Source organism: Aedes albopictus, chromosome 2 (genome assembly GCF_035046485.1).
Source record: "Aedes albopictus strain Foshan chromosome 2, AalbF5, whole genome shotgun sequence".
Classification (NCBI taxonomy): Eukaryota; Metazoa; Arthropoda; class Insecta; order Diptera; family Culicidae; genus Aedes; species Aedes albopictus.
In genome coordinates this window covers 514,592,111-514,609,555 of record NC_085137.1, presented here as the reverse complement: position 1 = coordinate 514,609,555, position 17,445 = coordinate 514,592,111, and the positions used below count along the sequence as shown (strand labels likewise).

General features: G+C 37.5%; 4 protein-coding genes across 4 annotated transcripts; 3 read left to right on the top strand and 1 right to left on the bottom strand.

Moving 5' to 3' along the window:
• The first annotated feature begins 789 nt into the window (after positions 1-789).
• Positions 790-1,497, top strand: LOC109412818 (general odorant-binding protein 67-like). The gene is made up of 3 exons (XM_019686430.3): positions 790-834; positions 898-1,059; positions 1,122-1,497. Exons 1-3 carry the CDS (start codon positions 790-792, stop codon positions 1,467-1,469), a joined length of 555 nt encoding a protein of 184 aa, XP_019541975.2. The 3' UTR covers positions 1,470-1,497.
• A 68-nt stretch (positions 1,498-1,565) lies between these two features.
• Positions 1,566-2,872, top strand: LOC109412817 (general odorant-binding protein 67). The gene is made up of 4 exons (XM_019686429.3): positions 1,566-1,755; positions 1,823-1,984; positions 2,057-2,308; positions 2,366-2,872. The coding sequence occupies exons 1-4, from the start codon at positions 1,711-1,713 to the stop codon at positions 2,465-2,467; spliced, it is 561 nt and encodes a 186-aa protein (XP_019541974.2). The 5' UTR covers positions 1,566-1,710; the 3' UTR covers positions 2,468-2,872.
• A 7,282-nt stretch (positions 2,873-10,154) lies between these two features.
• On the top strand, positions 10,155-11,095 carry LOC109412816 (general odorant-binding protein 67). Its single transcript, XM_029871703.2, has 4 exons — positions 10,155-10,309; positions 10,373-10,543; positions 10,612-10,860; positions 10,919-11,095. The coding sequence occupies exons 1-4, from the start codon at positions 10,265-10,267 to the stop codon at positions 11,009-11,011; spliced, it is 558 nt and encodes a 185-aa protein (XP_029727563.1). The 5' UTR covers positions 10,155-10,264; the 3' UTR covers positions 11,012-11,095.
• A 3,046-nt stretch (positions 11,096-14,141) lies between these two features.
• On the bottom strand, positions 14,142-15,690 carry LOC109409808 (general odorant-binding protein 68-like). Its single transcript, XM_029871704.2, has 7 exons — positions 15,493-15,690; positions 15,351-15,419; positions 15,184-15,282; positions 14,824-15,108; positions 14,729-14,756; positions 14,459-14,557; positions 14,142-14,364 (listed from the first exon to the last, which is right to left on the bottom strand). Exons 1-7 carry the CDS (start codon positions 15,595-15,597, stop codon positions 14,291-14,293), a joined length of 759 nt encoding a protein of 252 aa, XP_029727564.1. The 5' UTR covers positions 15,598-15,690; the 3' UTR covers positions 14,142-14,290.
• Positions 15,691-17,445: the final 1,755 nt, after the last annotated feature.

Genomic DNA, 17,445 nt, shown 5'->3' with positions numbered 1-17,445 from the left:
CAACACAGTTACCCAAACTTTTGCTCAAACATCATCAAATTAGGCAAGGAATCATAATACCCACGCTTTTTGAACCATTTCATTGCAGAAACGGAGAATTGACCTTCTCACCATACTAAAATTCAGCTCATTACTACAAATCTAGTACTACACCGAACGTGCCCCATTAGTGCGTAAATCGGGGGGCGCAAATTGAGTTTGGCGCAAAAGAAGTGAGCGTAAATTGGGGTTTTAGTGTAATATGTGATGAATCTTTCCCCGTGTTTCAACTTGCCCCGGGCTACCATAAGCGATGCTTGGTTTGTCTGGCTCCCTTTCCAGCTACGCCAGTGAATATTATTCACCGGTTGATCAGTGGAGTTTTTAAAAGTGCCTCTAGAAAAAATGTGATATATTTATGTAGCATGCTCCTAACCTCATCTATATTTATTCCCAAATAACCTGGGTCAGTTATGCGTAGAACGGCAGCAAACTAAAACACGTCATTGAACGCGACAGCAGAGACATTTCCTATCATTTCTGAAATGTTGTAGACACCACTACTTGATTTTTGTAGCCGTTTTCCACTTATCAAGGTTTACTAGTCAAAACACCATGTTTTTATCCAAACTTACAAGTACACAAACATGCCTCGAGGCCAAAATAAATTCTAAACCACATCGACTTTCGTTGATAACACCATCAGCGTTTGTCATGCTTTAAAGAAAGTACCATGTTTGGTATAAAGCCATCAAAGCTGAGCAATTGTCACTCATTTGAAACGGTCATCACCTGCTTCAACTCTCTACAATGTTTAAACTAAATTGCTACATATTTGTACTTTCATGTCTCACGGTAAGATGAATCGTCAAATGTTCGCTAATGCCAGTTTTTAAATTAGGGAATTGTTGTCCACAGATATCAGTCCATTGCAGTGAATTTCTGCGTTCCTGCTTCGAGGCCACTACATCTAAAAAAGCAGACGATTGCTGTTTGATGCCGAGGTTTTACAGCAGTCAGATGGTGTCTGATTGCTTGACTTCTTTGAGTAATGCTACAAGTGATACGGAGAAATATATGGTAATATCATAACTGATTCATTTATTATTCGTTAGGAATTAATAGAACACCTCTCCCAACAGTGTTTGGTGGAATGCATCGCGAAGAAGCTGAACGTATTCAAAAACAATCAGATGGATCGCGAAGCAACGTTGAAATTGTACACGGCCCGGATTGGATCGGTCGCTCACTTCGTTCCGATCATGGATAGCGTTTTCGAGCAGTGCTACAGCGGACTGTCAGGTTATGTGGCCCATGATCAGTCGAACCCATCGAAATGCAGTGCCGTGCCTATGTTGCTGCTCAACTGTATCCAGACGCGGCTGTTTCAGAATTGTCCAGCGCAACTGTGGCAAGGCGGTGCTGAATGTCAAGAGCTGAAGGAAAAACTACTCGAAGGATGCCCATTCGTTGCTATTGCGTCCTTGTGAAATTTGAACAAATAAAGATTAAAGCTTCTTGTTGGTTTAGAACATTCAATTGTCTGATAATTCTACTATCGATTGTGTTGTTCACCAACCGTGACGGAAATTGAAAATAATGACATTTTAAATTTGTCAGCGATTATCTTAATTTTTGTTAATGAATTCCGCTGTTTCGAACGCTATGCGGTTTTGAATAAATGATGGAGTTCAGACAAGCATACGGCCTTCGAAACTAGTAGGTGTTACAATGGTCACGCCGTGGTTCATCGTGCTATCATTTGCCGTAGGCTTTGTTAGTGCATTATCTAAGAGATGGTGTTACATAGTTAAGCTTTTTTATGTTGGAATCATTGTCACAGGTCACCACGTACAATTCTACTTGGGATAAAACATGTTTTAAGATTAAAACTAACAAACGGGCTGATGACTGCTGCAATATCCCAGGATCGTTCGATGAAGCATTACTTAAGCAATGTTACGATGAAAAGAAATTCAAAGAAAACGAACAAGAAGGCGTAACGGTATTACTACGGACTACAGTAACATCAAAAAAGTTGTAAATATTCACCATTTTCTTTGTCCTTCCAATCAAGTGTATAGCGGAGTGCGTCGCCCGAGAACTGGGTGCCTACAAGAATAACAAATTGGTCAAGGAAAACGTTCGGTTGGTGTTCGAAAGCACAATTGGTGGCGATCTGAACTTGAAACCCGTCTTAGAAGGAGTCTTCGATAAATGCTACGACCGTATATCTGAGATTGATGCCCTTGATCGCAACAAGACTGGAGCAGCATGTCACTTTGCACCAGCATTTTTGCTGGACTGCGTGCATTCGGGGATATTTGAGGTGAGGTGGAATAGATGATGGAATGTGAAATTCTAGCAGTTGTTCGATTTGTTTCAGAAATGTCCTGCTGGTGTATGGGACGGCGGTGATGGTTGCGAAGAGCTTAAAGAGAAACTGAAACGAGGTTGTCCATACTTTGCTATTTCAGAAACACTTTAAAGTTGTTCAATGAGAACTTTGCTTGTGAAAGTCGACAGCGTTTTGAGCAGATATATAAAATATCATATATGTTTTCCATTCAAAATCCGAAGGCTAACCATGTGTACGTACACACTTCAAACAAGATATCAATTGCGGTAAATAGCTTGCTGAGAATCTCGGTACGAGACACAGAAGAGTACTCTACAGTTTAAGTCGAAATACGTGGGATGCAAACAGATAGTTGGGTTTAAACTGAACTGTATTGATCTCGATTTTCGTTTATTCTTTTTTTCATGACAAGCGAAACTTTTGATTATAAGGGCTAACAAATAGCTCTGTATGTATAAATTACCATCATCAAAGCTAAAATGATAGCACTTTCACGCTTTAATATTATCCTGTAAAACAGATAAGGATATCTGGAGAAACATACTGATATTATTGAATATTGAATATTCTTAGAAAAACTTTCTACAGTTATTCATGCAGAAATTCTAAAAAATGTTTCCTGGAGAAGTTTTTGAAAGAAGTCCTAAAATAGCCCTGGAGAAATTCTTGGATGCAATCCTAGAGGAGTTTATTGGAAAATGCACACAGAAATATTCGGAGGAATTCAAGAAGAAATCTCTGCATGAATTTCTGAGAATATTCCTTCGAGAATTTTCAATAAGATGGAAGACGGAATTTTTGGAAATATTCTTGAAGGGTTCGTGATCCTGTATGAATTCCAGAAGGAATCCCTGCAAAATTGTATTATGAAACTAGTTGAGAAATGTACAGTAAAATCCCTAGAAAAATTACTAAAAAGCTGTGTCATGAGAGTTTTACAGGAACTTTTGGAGCATTTTTTAACCTCACCTGTAGAAAATTTTCTGAACGAAGTCCTGGAAAAACTTCTGAAGGAATCCATTAAACACTTAAATCAGGAATCCTTTGGAAGAATTTCTCAAAAAACTCCATGAAGTATTTATAGAATAATTTTTGCAAGAGTTTATGGAGGAATTGATAAAGTAATTTTCCAAAGAATCTTTGGAAGATTTTCTGAAGAAACTCCTGGTGCAGTTTTTTAAGAAATTCATGAAAGATTTTTAAATATTGCTTGGAGAAGTTTATCGAGGAGTTTGAGGGTTTCTGATTTTCCGAAAGAATCTGTGGAGGAATTTCTGAGAAAGGCCATGAAATATTTATCTGGAGGCATCTCAAGAGGAATTGCAGAAGGAAACGTTGGAGAAATTTTTGAAACAAATTTAAAGTAATTCATGCAAGATTTTTATTAAAAAATATGATGGCAATATTTTTGAAAGACACCAGAAATAAATCTCAAGGAATCCTTCGAGCAATTTTTGGAGATATTCATGAAGAAATTCGTAAAGTCTTAAAACAGTTCTTGGAGGAGTTTCCCATAAATTCTAAGAGATGTTTTTGAAGCTACTCATGAGAGATTTAAGAGTTACCGTTTAGCGCAGGCTAGAAAAGAGGCAAGCATGCTTACCTGTGCCTCATTCTAGGAGCTGTCTTACGTATAGAAAACTGACACTATTAAGTACAGCCTATAGATGTCGGGTGCTGGTCCCCACTGTCCAACATAGTGGTATTCTTCGACACATTGTGTTGAAGTATTGAAATAACGAAGAAATTTTTACATTTTTACAATTTCAGAATCCAGAATCTTCGATTAAGATTCTTTCTTGAATTTCTTGGATATCTACTAAAGCTCCTTCTTTTAATTATTTTGCATTTTTTCATAGAATTTTTCCCGCGATTTTCTTCGAAGTTCATTCTTGAATTTATCAATGTTTGTTTTTCTTGGAGAATTATCGGAGATTTGTTAATTGAATATCTTTTGGAGTTCCTCCCATAACTCCATCCAGAGTTTTTTCTCTCGGATTTGCGTCCAGATTTTTCCAGTGTTCCTTCTTAGATTTCTGAGAAGTGTTTTCGAGATTTCGGAGGAGCTTTTCACGAGATCTCCACTGCAACGCCTTTCAGAATTTGTTTCAGAGGTTTTCCCGAAATGCTTTCAGAATTTCCAGCTCCCTTCCAAAATAATTTAAGTTTTTTTCAGGAATTATTGTTTTCGGTTTTCTGGGATGACTTATCAACAGCTTCTTCAGGGTTTTGTGCGTGATTTCTGGGAAATTGCTGCCATGGATTTCTTCCCAAGATTTATTTAAAAGGGCCCAAATTTTCCTCCTGGAATTTATCTATTTACGCCCCAGGATTACTCTCACATTTACTCAGGATTTCGCATTAAGGTACACCGGGGCAAGTTGAAACGGGTGGGGCAAGATGAAACACGAAGTTTTGAAATAGATTTCTATACAATTTGAAAATTTATCCTTCGCTAAAAGATGGTTTCAATCAAAAACTATGTGTTATGGTGATCAAACTGTTTGTCATCATTAGAAAACATCATGTTAGCCCGCTGTTTCATCTTGCCCCACCCGTTTCAACTTGCCCCGGTGTACCTTTCGGAATTTTTACGAGAATTTATTGCAAGGAATTTCGTCAGTTTCCGAGAAAAACGTCTGGAAAAATTCCTGCAAGAATTCAAGGAGCAACTGTTAAAGCCATACCAAAAAAAGAAAACAAATATTTTTCAAGGAATTCTTTAGAAATTCCACCATGTTTTTTTTTCAAAAATCTTTCAGTAATTTCTTTTGAAATTCTAGAATTCATTCAAAAATTCATATAAGGATTCGTTAAGAAAACCATCCAAAAATAAAAAAAAAAATCTTCCATGGATGTCTGTAAAAAATATTTCTTCAAGAATTACTCCTGCAATTGCTTGAGAAATTCTTCCACTGAATGTGAAAGAAATTTTCCCAGGAATGCATTCGGAAATTTAACTGAGTATTCCTTTAGAAATCTTTCCAACCATTTCTTTAGAAAATTCAAATTTAGTTTCCATTAAGATAATTTCCACATTTTTTCCCACAGACTACTCTAGAAATTAAATTGAGAACTTATTCATTAATCCCAATTTAAAGTGCTTCTGAAATTTCTCCATGAATTCCTTCGAAAACCCTTCACAGGAATTTCTTTCAAAAAACTGTCCTTGAATTCCTTTGAAAGTTCTTCTAGAACATCTTCAATGGATTGCCTCAGAAATTCTTCGATAATTTTCATCACAATTTTTTCAAGAACTTCTCCTGAAAAGCTTCCATTCCTCTATAGGTTTTGTTTCAGAAATCCGCAGGAGAATTCTCTACAGAAATTATCAACCGATTTCATCAGAAATGTTTTTAGTGATTTATGCAAAAAATCAGAAGTTCAGGATTCCGCCAAAAGTTTCTGCAAGGATTTTTCAGAAAATCTTCCTCATATTTTCAATTTGTGTACTTAGTGCTAACGAACAAACACAACAATCACGAAACACGACGCGAAATAGGACACGACATTTATGGTTCTTACAAGCGTCAAAATAATTTATTTATTTAGATTTATTTAAATAATTAAAAACTTACCTTAAAGCCGACTGGCTTCGGGCTCGATTCAGCCCATCTACGGGACAATGTCCGACTTCGACGGGACAATGTCGGTTAAGGTAAGTTTTTAATCATTTTGACGATTGTAAGAACCATAAGTGCCGTGTCTCATCTCGCGTCGCGTTTCGTGATTGTCTTCCACATACCCCTTCAGAAATACATCCAAAGTTTCCTTCCGAAAATTCTCCAGGGTTTCCTTCACAGATTTTTTTAAGAATTACTCCAAAAATTCCTCTGTTAATACTTTCAGGAAGATAACCATAGGACCCTTCTGAAGTTTCGCCATGGATTACATACCTTAGAAATGCTCCCAGGGATTCTTCGGAAATTTGTACAGGGAATCCTATAGAATTTTCTACAGGAAAGTTTCGTCAAGGATTCTTTCAAAAATTATTTCTATTGTTCTTTAGCAAGTAAGAGAGAGATTCTATATAATTCTCCAGAGATTATATATAATTCTGTACAGGTATTTCTTCATAGAATCCACCAGAGATTTGATCAAGAATTATCCATTTCATTCAAAATTGAACAGGAATTTCTTCAGAGATTTTTGTATTATTACTTCCAGTGGTTAAGACAGAAATTTATCCAAAGATTCCTGAAAGAGTTCAAACAGTTTCAAACAGTTCAATGTTTCTAAAGACACATTTCTCTGGCATTTCCTCCAAGGACAACCCTTAGAATTTCTCCACGGATTCTTTAAGGAATTTATTCTGAAGTATGTCTGAGGAATTATAACAGGAATTGCTTTAGAAATATCTCAAGAGTTTCCTCCTAGCGTTCTTTACAAACGCTTCTCTAGGCATTCCTGCATTTTTCGATAGAAGGCTCGGAGGATCAAGTCACATATAGCAATCAATTCAGTTCGACGAATTGAGATGATGTCTGTATGTGTGCATGTGTGTATGTGTGTATGTATGTCTGTGTACAAAAAGTTCACTCTCTTTTAAGGCACTTCCCATTGGCTGATTTTTCGGATTATAGCTCGAATCGAACCGAAATTTTAACGCATTATTTGCTATTAAAAATGGTCCGGATCGGTCAAGGCGTTCCGCAGTTATGGCCATTTGAGTGATCCGGACCAGCACCGGTAGAACTGGCCACATATAAACTTAAACCAAATCCCATCATGGGACACATCAAACTGCGGCGATTTTTGTAACCTTCAGCATGGTTGACAAATTTTGTGCGGATATCAACACAGGAGACCGAAAATTCTACGATGTCGGTCCAAAATTCAAGATGGCGGTCTTAAATCCAAAATGGCGGCTCCAAATTCAAGATGGCGGCTGGATGGATGTTATGAGCCCTAAACCTTGCAATATGGGTATATTTTGTATGGGGAAGATGTTTGGAGTTCAATAATGGCGACCATAATATCCAAGATGGCGGTCTAAAATCCAAGATGATGCCTCCACTTTCAAGATGGTGGCTGTTCAATGGAGTTTAGGCCCTAAAACCATGCAATAATGGTATATGTTGTATATGGAAGCCGATATAACGGAGTTTTAGGCCCTAAACCATGCAATATGGGTACATTTGGTATGAGGAAGATGTCTGGAGTCCTATAATGGTGACCAGAATATCCAAGATGGCGGTCTAAAATCCAAGATGGCAGCTCCAATTTCAAGATGGCGGCTGTATAACGGAGTTTTAGGCCCTAAACCATACAATAAGGGTATATTTGGTATGATGATGTCTGGAGTCCAAAAATTACGACCGCAATATGCAAAATGATGGCCCAAACACCACGGTGGCGGCTCCAAATTTAAGATGGCGGCTGTTTAATGGCGTTTTTTAGCTCTAAATTCATGCCATATGGGTTTATTTGATATAGGGAAGAATTCTGGGCTCCAAAAATAATGACCAGGGTATCCAAGATGGCGGCTCCAAATTCAAGATGGTGGCTGTTCATTGCAGTTCTGGTCTCTGAAACCATGCAATATGGGTATATCTGGTATAGGGAAGAAGAGTGGAGTCCAAAAATAAAGACCAGAATATTCAAGATGGCGGGCTTACACCCAAAATTGCGGCTCAAAATTCAAGATAGCGGCTTTTTGTTAAGGTGAAATGGGAGAGCGTCCAGGTGCATGTTTTGCATCCACAAAACGCCCGAAAACGGAAATGCTACTCAATGTTAATCATGATTGAGCAAGGCTACTCATTGCTTTTTCAGCTCTGTTTGTTATTTAGATGACGAGATCCAATATTTGCAAGGCAGTTATTATGACGGCCATCTTTGGATTCGCTCATATATGTCCTTAAGAGTTTGAGGTTCAAACATCAAAGCTACATAAATTATATGATTTATGGTGCCATGTATCGGATTTTTGTTTAACGTATGAAAGTGCGGTATTCATCAACATGTCACTTGAGTTTTCATGAAATGTGTTTTCGAAGGCACGAGAAAGGCGCCATCACCGCTAGGTGGATTAATTAGGGTTTTTTTTTTTCAAAAATTCGTCTACAGATTGCTCCAGGATTACTTCTAGAAATCCCTCCCAGACTTTTATAAAAAGATTTCTCTAATAATTCTTCTGTAATTCCTTTGGGAATACATTTTAAAATATCATAAGAAACTTCCTCAGAATTTAAGGAATTTCTTCAATAATATTGGACAAGGTCTTACTTTAAAAGTGCTTCTATGAAATTTCACGAAAACTTTTTTTTTTCAAAATTCTTCAGGGATTCCTTCGGAATTTCTTCCAAGGGTTCCTCCAAGAATACCTTGCAAAAATTCCTCGAGATTCTGCTATTTCTCTAGGGGTTTGTGAGAAGTTTTTTTTTTCAGAAATTGCAGTTATAGTAGCTGGCATATTTTTTGAAAGAATTCCTGAAGAAATTTCTGAAGGATTGCTTGATGGAATATCTTGAAAACTCCTGGCGATACCTTTGGAGATTCTTAGAAGCAATTTTTCAAAATTTCAGAAGGAGTTTCATTACAAAAATTCAAGCTTTTTCTTAAGTTATTTTCGGAGGAATTCCTGGATGAAACCCTACCTTAAGAAACTCTCTGAAATATGAATGAGTGTAATCAGTTTCGTACCTTTTAATTCCGCCCTATGTTGCTTATCCTTTGACAGATACGCGTATTTCGACTACCACTTGTAATCTTCCTCAGTGTCAGTTATCCACACTGTGTGGACACTGTGTGGATAACTGACACTGAGAAAGATTACAAGTGGTAGTCGAAATACGCGTATCTGTCAAAGGATAAGCAACATAGGGCGGAATTAAAAGGTACGAAACTGATTACACTTATTCATAGAGGGTATTCTGCTTAGAGGGTTCGAAAAGTCGGTACAAGATCTCTGAAATACCTTATGGAAATAATTCCATGGAAAAATTGGTTGAGAATTTACTGCCTGGAGAAATTTTTGCAGGAGAACCTGCAGGAACAAAATAAAAATTATGGAGGAATTCTTTAGGAAACCACTGGAAAAATTACTGAAAAATATTTTAATTGAAACTTCGAAAGAATATCTTCCGGCAGGACTGAAGAGTCTTTTACAGATATTCATAGAAGAATTTCTAGAAAAAAAAATGCTGGAAATATGCCAAGGAATATTAAGGAATAATTTGTACAGAAATTGTTGAGAGAATCTTTGGATAAGTTCCTGAAAAACTTTTAAAAGATTCCGTTAAGAAAGGTCTGAATAAATCCTTGAGAATTCCTGGAGGAACTTCTGCAGAAACCGTCAGAGGGACTTCCTGAAGGTTTTCTCTAAATATATGGAACAATATCTGAAAGAACCCCTGGAGGAATTCCAACAAATATTTTGAAAAAAAGTTCTTGGAATTTTTTTTAAGATAAGAAGCTTCGCAATAATAGCTCCGCAAAGCATAAGAAACTCCGAATCTCTGTTAAAATTGCATCTTATAAAGAAATCTTTGGAGAAAATTCTACAGAAAAACACGTGGGGGAAATTCTGATAATATTCAAGGAATTCCTTAAAAAATGTTTGTACAAATACATGAAGGAAAAGAATGTATAGAAATTTTTACATAATTTAAACCTTGTTCTTGATACACCAGATAAAAACCATGTTACTACACTAAGTTCAGTAATTTGCAATTTGTCACTCTCGCCGAAAAACGTAGTGGATTGTTGTTCTGAATGACTACAAATATTTGACGATGACCTTCAAACGATTGTCTTAAAACTATGTTTACAAACGAAAATTGCTATATAATGATCGACATTGTCCTGTATTACGTAACTTTTTTTCCCAAGCGATAGAAGCGATGCATTGGATCTAAATAAATGCAAGCGGATTCGAATCATTCCTCATTCCAGTTTCGATAGTTTGGAGCAGAAGGCATTGCAATGCTAAATCCGTGGTTTATTGTGCTGTCGTTCTTAGTGGGATATGTAAGTGTTTAATGAAATCATTTATTGGAATCTACTACTAATATGGCACACTATCTGAAATAGTTATCCGGTCAAGATGGGCCCGTGGATAAGTCCTGCTTTGAGTTGAAAACCACCAAACGGGCCGACGATTGTTGCAAAATTCCCGATGTTCTGATAGACTCCGACGAAGCGATGGTTCAGCGATGTTTTGCGCAGCATAACAAGACCACGAATGAACAAGAGGCTATCAAGGTAGTATCTGAGTCATGTGCTTGCCAACCAATAATGGTAATTTGTTTCATTTTCCTCTCGTCAAATAGTGTGTGGCAGAATGCATAGCTCGAGAACTGGGGACATTCAAAAATGGGGCCCTGGACAAAGAGTTAGCCAAGAAGATCCTGATGGGTAGGATTAGTGGCGATCAGCATTTCAAACCCATTGCTGGAACTGTTTTGGATAAGTGCCTTGGGCGGATTGGTGCAGTCATCGAGAAGGAATCCAAACAAAACACGACCTGCAGCTTTGCTTCACACTTTTTACTGGACTGTGTAGAACTGACGATGTTTGAGGTTTGACATTCAATTGTGCTTAATTAGATTCAAATTATTTATGTTTCTATTTTTACAGAGCTGCCCCGCCGCAATTTGGGATAAAAGTGAAGGATGCGTTGAGTTAAAAACCAAAATTACCAAAGGATGTCCATACAGCGCAATTGAATAGTATTGACATCAATATGACATACCATATGGATACCGTATTGCATACCAAATAAATAAACTTTTTTTTCTACTGAACAAATTGAAAATTTAATCATTGTAATGATACAATAGTCCTGTTCAACGACCCAGGTTGAATTTGCTCATAATTGCTGCATCTTGCTCTGACTGATCGGTTAACAAATGGATAAGAGCATTATGCATTAGCTTCGAGTACCTGTGCCATTGAATAGGACTAAAGTTAATAGTCTGAGCCTATGAGACAATACAAAGTTTGCCGGGACCGCTAGTTTAAACTAAAACCGAGTCGATCACAGTAAGCACAAAGGTGTATTGAAGGAAAACGATAGGATCAAAGCAGCCAGTGGAAACGGGGAGAGGCACATGGCGAGGGTGGTGGAAGAGATACGTTTACGCTGCAAAGTGTTACATGAGGGTCACAGTGCTGCATCGGCTACACCTTTCTTCTTGGTCATGACATTGGACTTCTATGGCAATTTATTCTGATCCAACAGCCCTCTGAATACCTCATTTAAACCTCCAAAGTTTCACTGAGGCCTGTCCGAAACCCTCTTAAAATCCAATGAAACCCCCAGAAATCCTCTGAAAGCTTTTGAAATACACCAAGAAACCTTCCCGTCAACTCTCCTGAAGACCCCAGAAATCCATTTTAACACCCTTATGAAACACCCTGAAACTCCCTGCGTAAACCATTCTGAAAGGATGCTGGGTGATTAGGCCGAATGATCATTAGGCCGAATGGTCATTAGGCCGAATGGTCATCAGGACGAATTGAAAGTTAGCCGTTGTTTTTACCTTTTCTATCAATTTTTGCCAAAAACTAGTTTAACAATGAAACTAGAAAGAACAGCCTATATTTAAAAGAAGGAAAAATTCATGGGTAAATATCAGTAGATTCAGCATCAATAAAGTATCTTCGTGCCTGTCACACGATACACACATGCAAAATGGTCATTTGCAGAGGAAGCTCTCAGTTAATAACTGTGCTGAGAAGCTGGCTTTGTCTTAGTGGGGACGTAACGGCAAGAAGAATACCCAATGACCATTCGGCCTGATGACCATTCGGCCTAATGACCTTCGGCCGAATGGCCTGACACCTGCGTAAACCATTCTGAAAGACTTCTTCAAGTCCCTAAATCCCCTTAACACATCTGTAACTCCATTGGGACTACATTGAAACTTGTTGTGTAATCTAGGTTACTCCATGTTACTCCTAGAGCAACCAGCTCTTCCGATAAAAAAAAAGTTGAATGTAGCAAAGTTGCTAATAAGTATTGGTTTTCAAATTTCTTTGAGATCTCAGAAACATAAGTCTATCAATGCTTGCGATTGTTTGTTTTTTTGTACTTGGAAAAGTCTCCTCCTAAAGGTGAAATAAACGTCTATACGATATTTTTCTACATACGAAACATAGTATTAGTATTGACATGTGGCATTCGGAAAACTTGTAGATTATTGCATTTTCCATAATTATCACCATGGAAGCTATATTTTAACTCCCATATATTGTGGATTTTAAGAAACATTTCCACTCTGCGGTAGCTGTAAGTTCTACCGCAGCTGTCAAAGTCCTACCACAGCCATGAATATCATCCTATCATTGAAACATACATCAATATCACAGCATTCTTCTAAGGTTAAATGCTTTCAAAAACCACAACAAAGAATGATCATCGACGTCGTATCCAAGACATCGGTAGGTCGATGATACCCATGAAAAATTCCGTATTTTGATAGCTGTAGTGACTATAAAATGGAAAGTTTTCTCTAGATTAGCAATATACGGCGTGAGAGCTTTTGTATCACCTACCCCTACTAAACGGTAAAAAAATCCGATCGTTTTGTATAAGTAGGTGGTACTAACACTTTTACGCCGTAAATATTTGAGTAAGAATATGGCATTCTTGGTGATAATTGTAGGAAAAACGATAATCTACTAGTTTGCCGAACACCACATTTTAATATTAGGCTTTTGAACTGAGTTATGGAAAAAATAGTCAAACGATTGCGAGGTGACCGAGAACATCCTTGCATGCATACGAATATCTATTTCTGCAGCTAGCAACTCTATCAGAGATTTTGTAAGACATTCGTCCAGGGATTCTCTCCGAAATTCATTTGGAATTCCTTCGGATTTTTTCACAAAGATTCTTTTACAGTTTGGTCAGAAATTCCTTTAGGGATTTTCTAAAAAATATCACTGAGAAAGGAAGATTATTTCAGATAAAAGTTTAATTGAAAAGTTTTATTGGAAAATTCAAAATTAGTGCTTCAAACATTCCTTCAAGATTTTTTTTTGAGAAATTCCTTTTTGTGTTTTTTTTATTCCTCTTGGGATTACTTCAGCAATTCCTCTTGATTATAATTCAAAAAATTCTCTTCGGATTCCTTAAGCAAATCCCTTAGAGATTTCTTCAGAAACTTCTTCATGTAGTTTTCAGAAACATTTCCAAGGGATTCTTCGGAAATTTTACTACTGATTCCCTCAAAAAGTAAAAAAAAAAATATCCGGTAAAGAAATCATACACGGGTTTATTTAGAGATTTCGCCATGAATTCTACTGGTTTCCTCCGGAAAATTACACTGGTGGTAATACCCGTTGTAATACGGGTGCATTCCGGGTCACTGTTGGTGATCGCAAGCAGGCCAATGTCACTGTGGCTTGTGAGTTCGGTTGGAGTATCATGTTACCTGTGTCTGACATTGTAGACACATTTCTCAGCTTTTTCAATGCATCATTACAGATAAAGAGATTTCAATCACAGAGTAGCACTACAATGTGTACGGTTATCTTTGCGTTGCTTCATTGCAGATAAAGTGAGTTGTTGGAAAAGTTTTCTGCAATATCTTCAAGAAGTTCCGATCAGGTCTAGAATATTAGTGAAATTCCTGAGTTCTTGGAGATTTCTCTGGAAAGAGTTTCGGTGGGATCTGGGCAGAAACTCTTGGAGTTATTTTTGTAAGATTCTAGATATAATTTCAAGAAAAATTGCAAATTGATATTTTTTACGTTTACGGAAAAATCATAAACGTTTTGTTTTTGGGATGAGGTTTTTCTAGTATCACTGATTAAGAGATCTTTTAAAATGTATAATCATCACTTTCTAGTACTCATAAAATCAATTGTATTTCAAAATAAAATAATTTCAAATTATTGTAATTGTGATTCGACTACGACGGCTTCATGTTCCGAATCACTCAATATTGATGGAAGTGAATTTTTCATTGTTCGCTCGACCTACTGCTTGTAACTATTTCAAATTCACGTTGTTGTTAGATTCCGTCCTGTAGTTAATTTTGGCTGCTCCGTTGTGCGGGGTTGGGTTTTGTTTCCACCTATTAGAGAGCAATTTTACAAATAAAAAACGACATCTTGGTAAATGATTAGTATAAATTTATCTATGACAGTCCAATCTTCTGAAGTACCTACCAGTAGGCATTCTATCCAATAGCTTGAATGTTTGAAGGATATCCTCGGCGTTTCCAGTACAAGTGTTGGTGTACTTCTTCCACTCATCACAGATCGGGCCTGAAACAATGATTACGAGTTATGGTAAACTTCATTCCATAATGTTCCTAGGATTTATAATTGTTTCAAATCCAGCTTCTATATATGTATGTGAGTCAAACTCAAAATCTCATTAGTTTAAACCACGACTTTCAAGTGATATGTCTATCTGCCTGTGATTAGTTGACATACTTTGACTTGAAGATGATGCAGGACATTTCTGAAAAAAAAACAAAGAAATCTGAATAATACTTCAATTGTTTAAGCAACACTCAAGGATAATTTACCGCAAACGCCATCGCAGAAAAGCAGATGACCACAAACATTGGCTTCAGTGAGCATTGGCTCGGCTCCGGCAGTTCCATTCGGTTCGTTCGGAAAAATTGCACCATTTTGGCATAATCCCTCTCCACCATTGGCATACACTGATCGAGCAGGATCGACTTGGTCAGCTTGAGCCACTCGGTGCTGTTTTTCAGTCGATTGTCCAAATACCGTTCGGCGGCTGTTCGGTCCAGGGTGTCGTTTGCCTTCAGCACGTTGAATCGCTTGAACATGCATTGTAGTGGTTTCTGAAAATTGGGATATTAAGCATGATTCCATGTTAATGATATAGTTTTCGAAAAGTTATGCATATTGTAACTCACACATAGTTTAACCATCTCTGGTTCCTTCTTAGACGTAATCTCTTTCCAGCATTCTTCCATAGATTTAAGTTCCGCCAGACGTGGGAATGTACAGCAAGACTGAAAGACATGGCAGACCACCTTTGAAAAAATGACCTGTCAGTGCAAAAATTCGAAATTATGCATACACGACTTCCTTTTAGCCCTTTTACATCTGGAAGTTTCATACACGCTGGATTCGGATCAGCTGATACTAGCTGCAGAGATGCGAAAAGATAGAAGATGTGTTAGCATCATTCTCACAACAAGATATGATTTCTAATTAACAACCAAAACTGTTCCAGCGATCAGTAGCAGAAGAGCAACACTTTGAACGACCATTATGACACTTTCACCAGTTGATAACTGTACCTTACGCACATCAGCCATCAGCATTATAAACACTTCATGTGGCGAAAAAAGCGATAATAGCCTAGGTTGTGCTCAATTAACCATCAAAATCATGTACATACTACGCCGAGGTTTATGAACTATCCCAACTTCAGTTGCCATGACAATGGTCATCATCATACAACGACTACTAGACTGTTTTGCGCGGAGTTCAGATTGATTATTGATCATATCTTCTTTCTAATGTGAATGAAATCTTGCATTGCTATGTGTTATCAAACACAGATACTAAAATTCCGTGTTATGCAGATTACATGCTCCAACAAAAATAAAACAACTTTTGCTAAAAACACGACATAAAAAAATATAAAGGAAAAGGGTTTTATCGAACTTTTATCTCATTTTATCCAATATTTTATGGCCAGTTTGGTTTCAATGATTACTACACAAATTAGCTTCAGTATCATGTAAAAACACTAATTAACCCAATTAGCGGTGATGGCGCCTTTCTCGTGCCTTCGATAACATATTTCAACATAACTCAAGTGACATGTTGATAAATATCGCAATTTCATACGTTAAACGAGAATTCATTTCATGGCACCAGAAATCATATCGTTTATCTAGCATTTTTGGGCATCAAACTCTTAAGAAATAGCCGCTATCTTGAATTTTGAGTCGCAGTTTTGGATTTAAGTCCGCCCTCTTGGATATTCTGGTTGCCATTTTGGACTCCAGACTTCTTTCCCATACCAGATATACCCACATTGCATGATTTTAGAGCCTAAAACTCCATTAAACAGCCACCATCTTGGATTTTCAATCGCCATCTTGGATATTCTGGTGACCATTTATGTAGTCCACATTTCTTCCCTATATCAAATAAACCCATATGGCATGGATTAAGAGCTTAAAACAACATTAAACAGCCTTAATCTTGATTTTGGAGCCGCCATCTTGGATATTGTGGTCGCCATTTTTTGACTCCAGACATCTTCCCCATACCACATGTATCCATATTGCATGGATTTAGGGTCTAAAACTGCCGCAGTCTTGAATTTTGAGCCGCCATATTGGATTTTAGATCGCCATCTTGGATTTTGGATCGCCATCTTGGAAAATTTGGGTGCCATTTCTGGACTCCGGACATCTTCCCCATACAAAATATACCCCTATTGTATGGTTTTAGAGTATAAAACTCCGTTATACTGCCGCCATCTTAAATTTGGACCCGCCATCTTGGATTTTAGACCGCCATCTTGGATATTCAGATTGCCATATTTGGACTGCAGACATTTTCCCCGTACAAAATATACCCATGTTGCATGGTTCTAGGACTTAAAACTCCATTATACAGCCGCCACCTTGAATGTTGGGCCGACATCGTAGAATTTTCGGTCCTAAGTGTTGATTTCCGCACAAAATTTACCAACCATGCTAAAGGTTACAAAAATCGACGCAGTTTGATGTGTCACATGATGGGGCTTGGTTCAGTTTTATATGTGACCATATAAACTATAACTCCGGAACGCCTTCACCGATCCGAACCATTTTAAATAGCGAACAATGCGGTAAAATTCCTATAATAAGCTATAATGGGTCGCAGCCGAGGCCAATGGGAAGTGCCTTAAAAGTGAGTGAACTTTTTTGTACACAGACATACATACACACACATACATACACACAGACATCATCTGAATTCGTCGAACTGAGTTGATTGGTATATGTGACTTGACCCTCAGAGCCTACTACCGAAAATTCGTTTTTTGAGTGAACATGTAGCCTTTCAGTTCACTTAGGTGAACGAGAAAGGCAAAACATATTAAACAACTATCATTTCTCTTTACTATTACTTTAGAGCTTTTAGTAGAACTTGTTACTTCAGACTCTAGT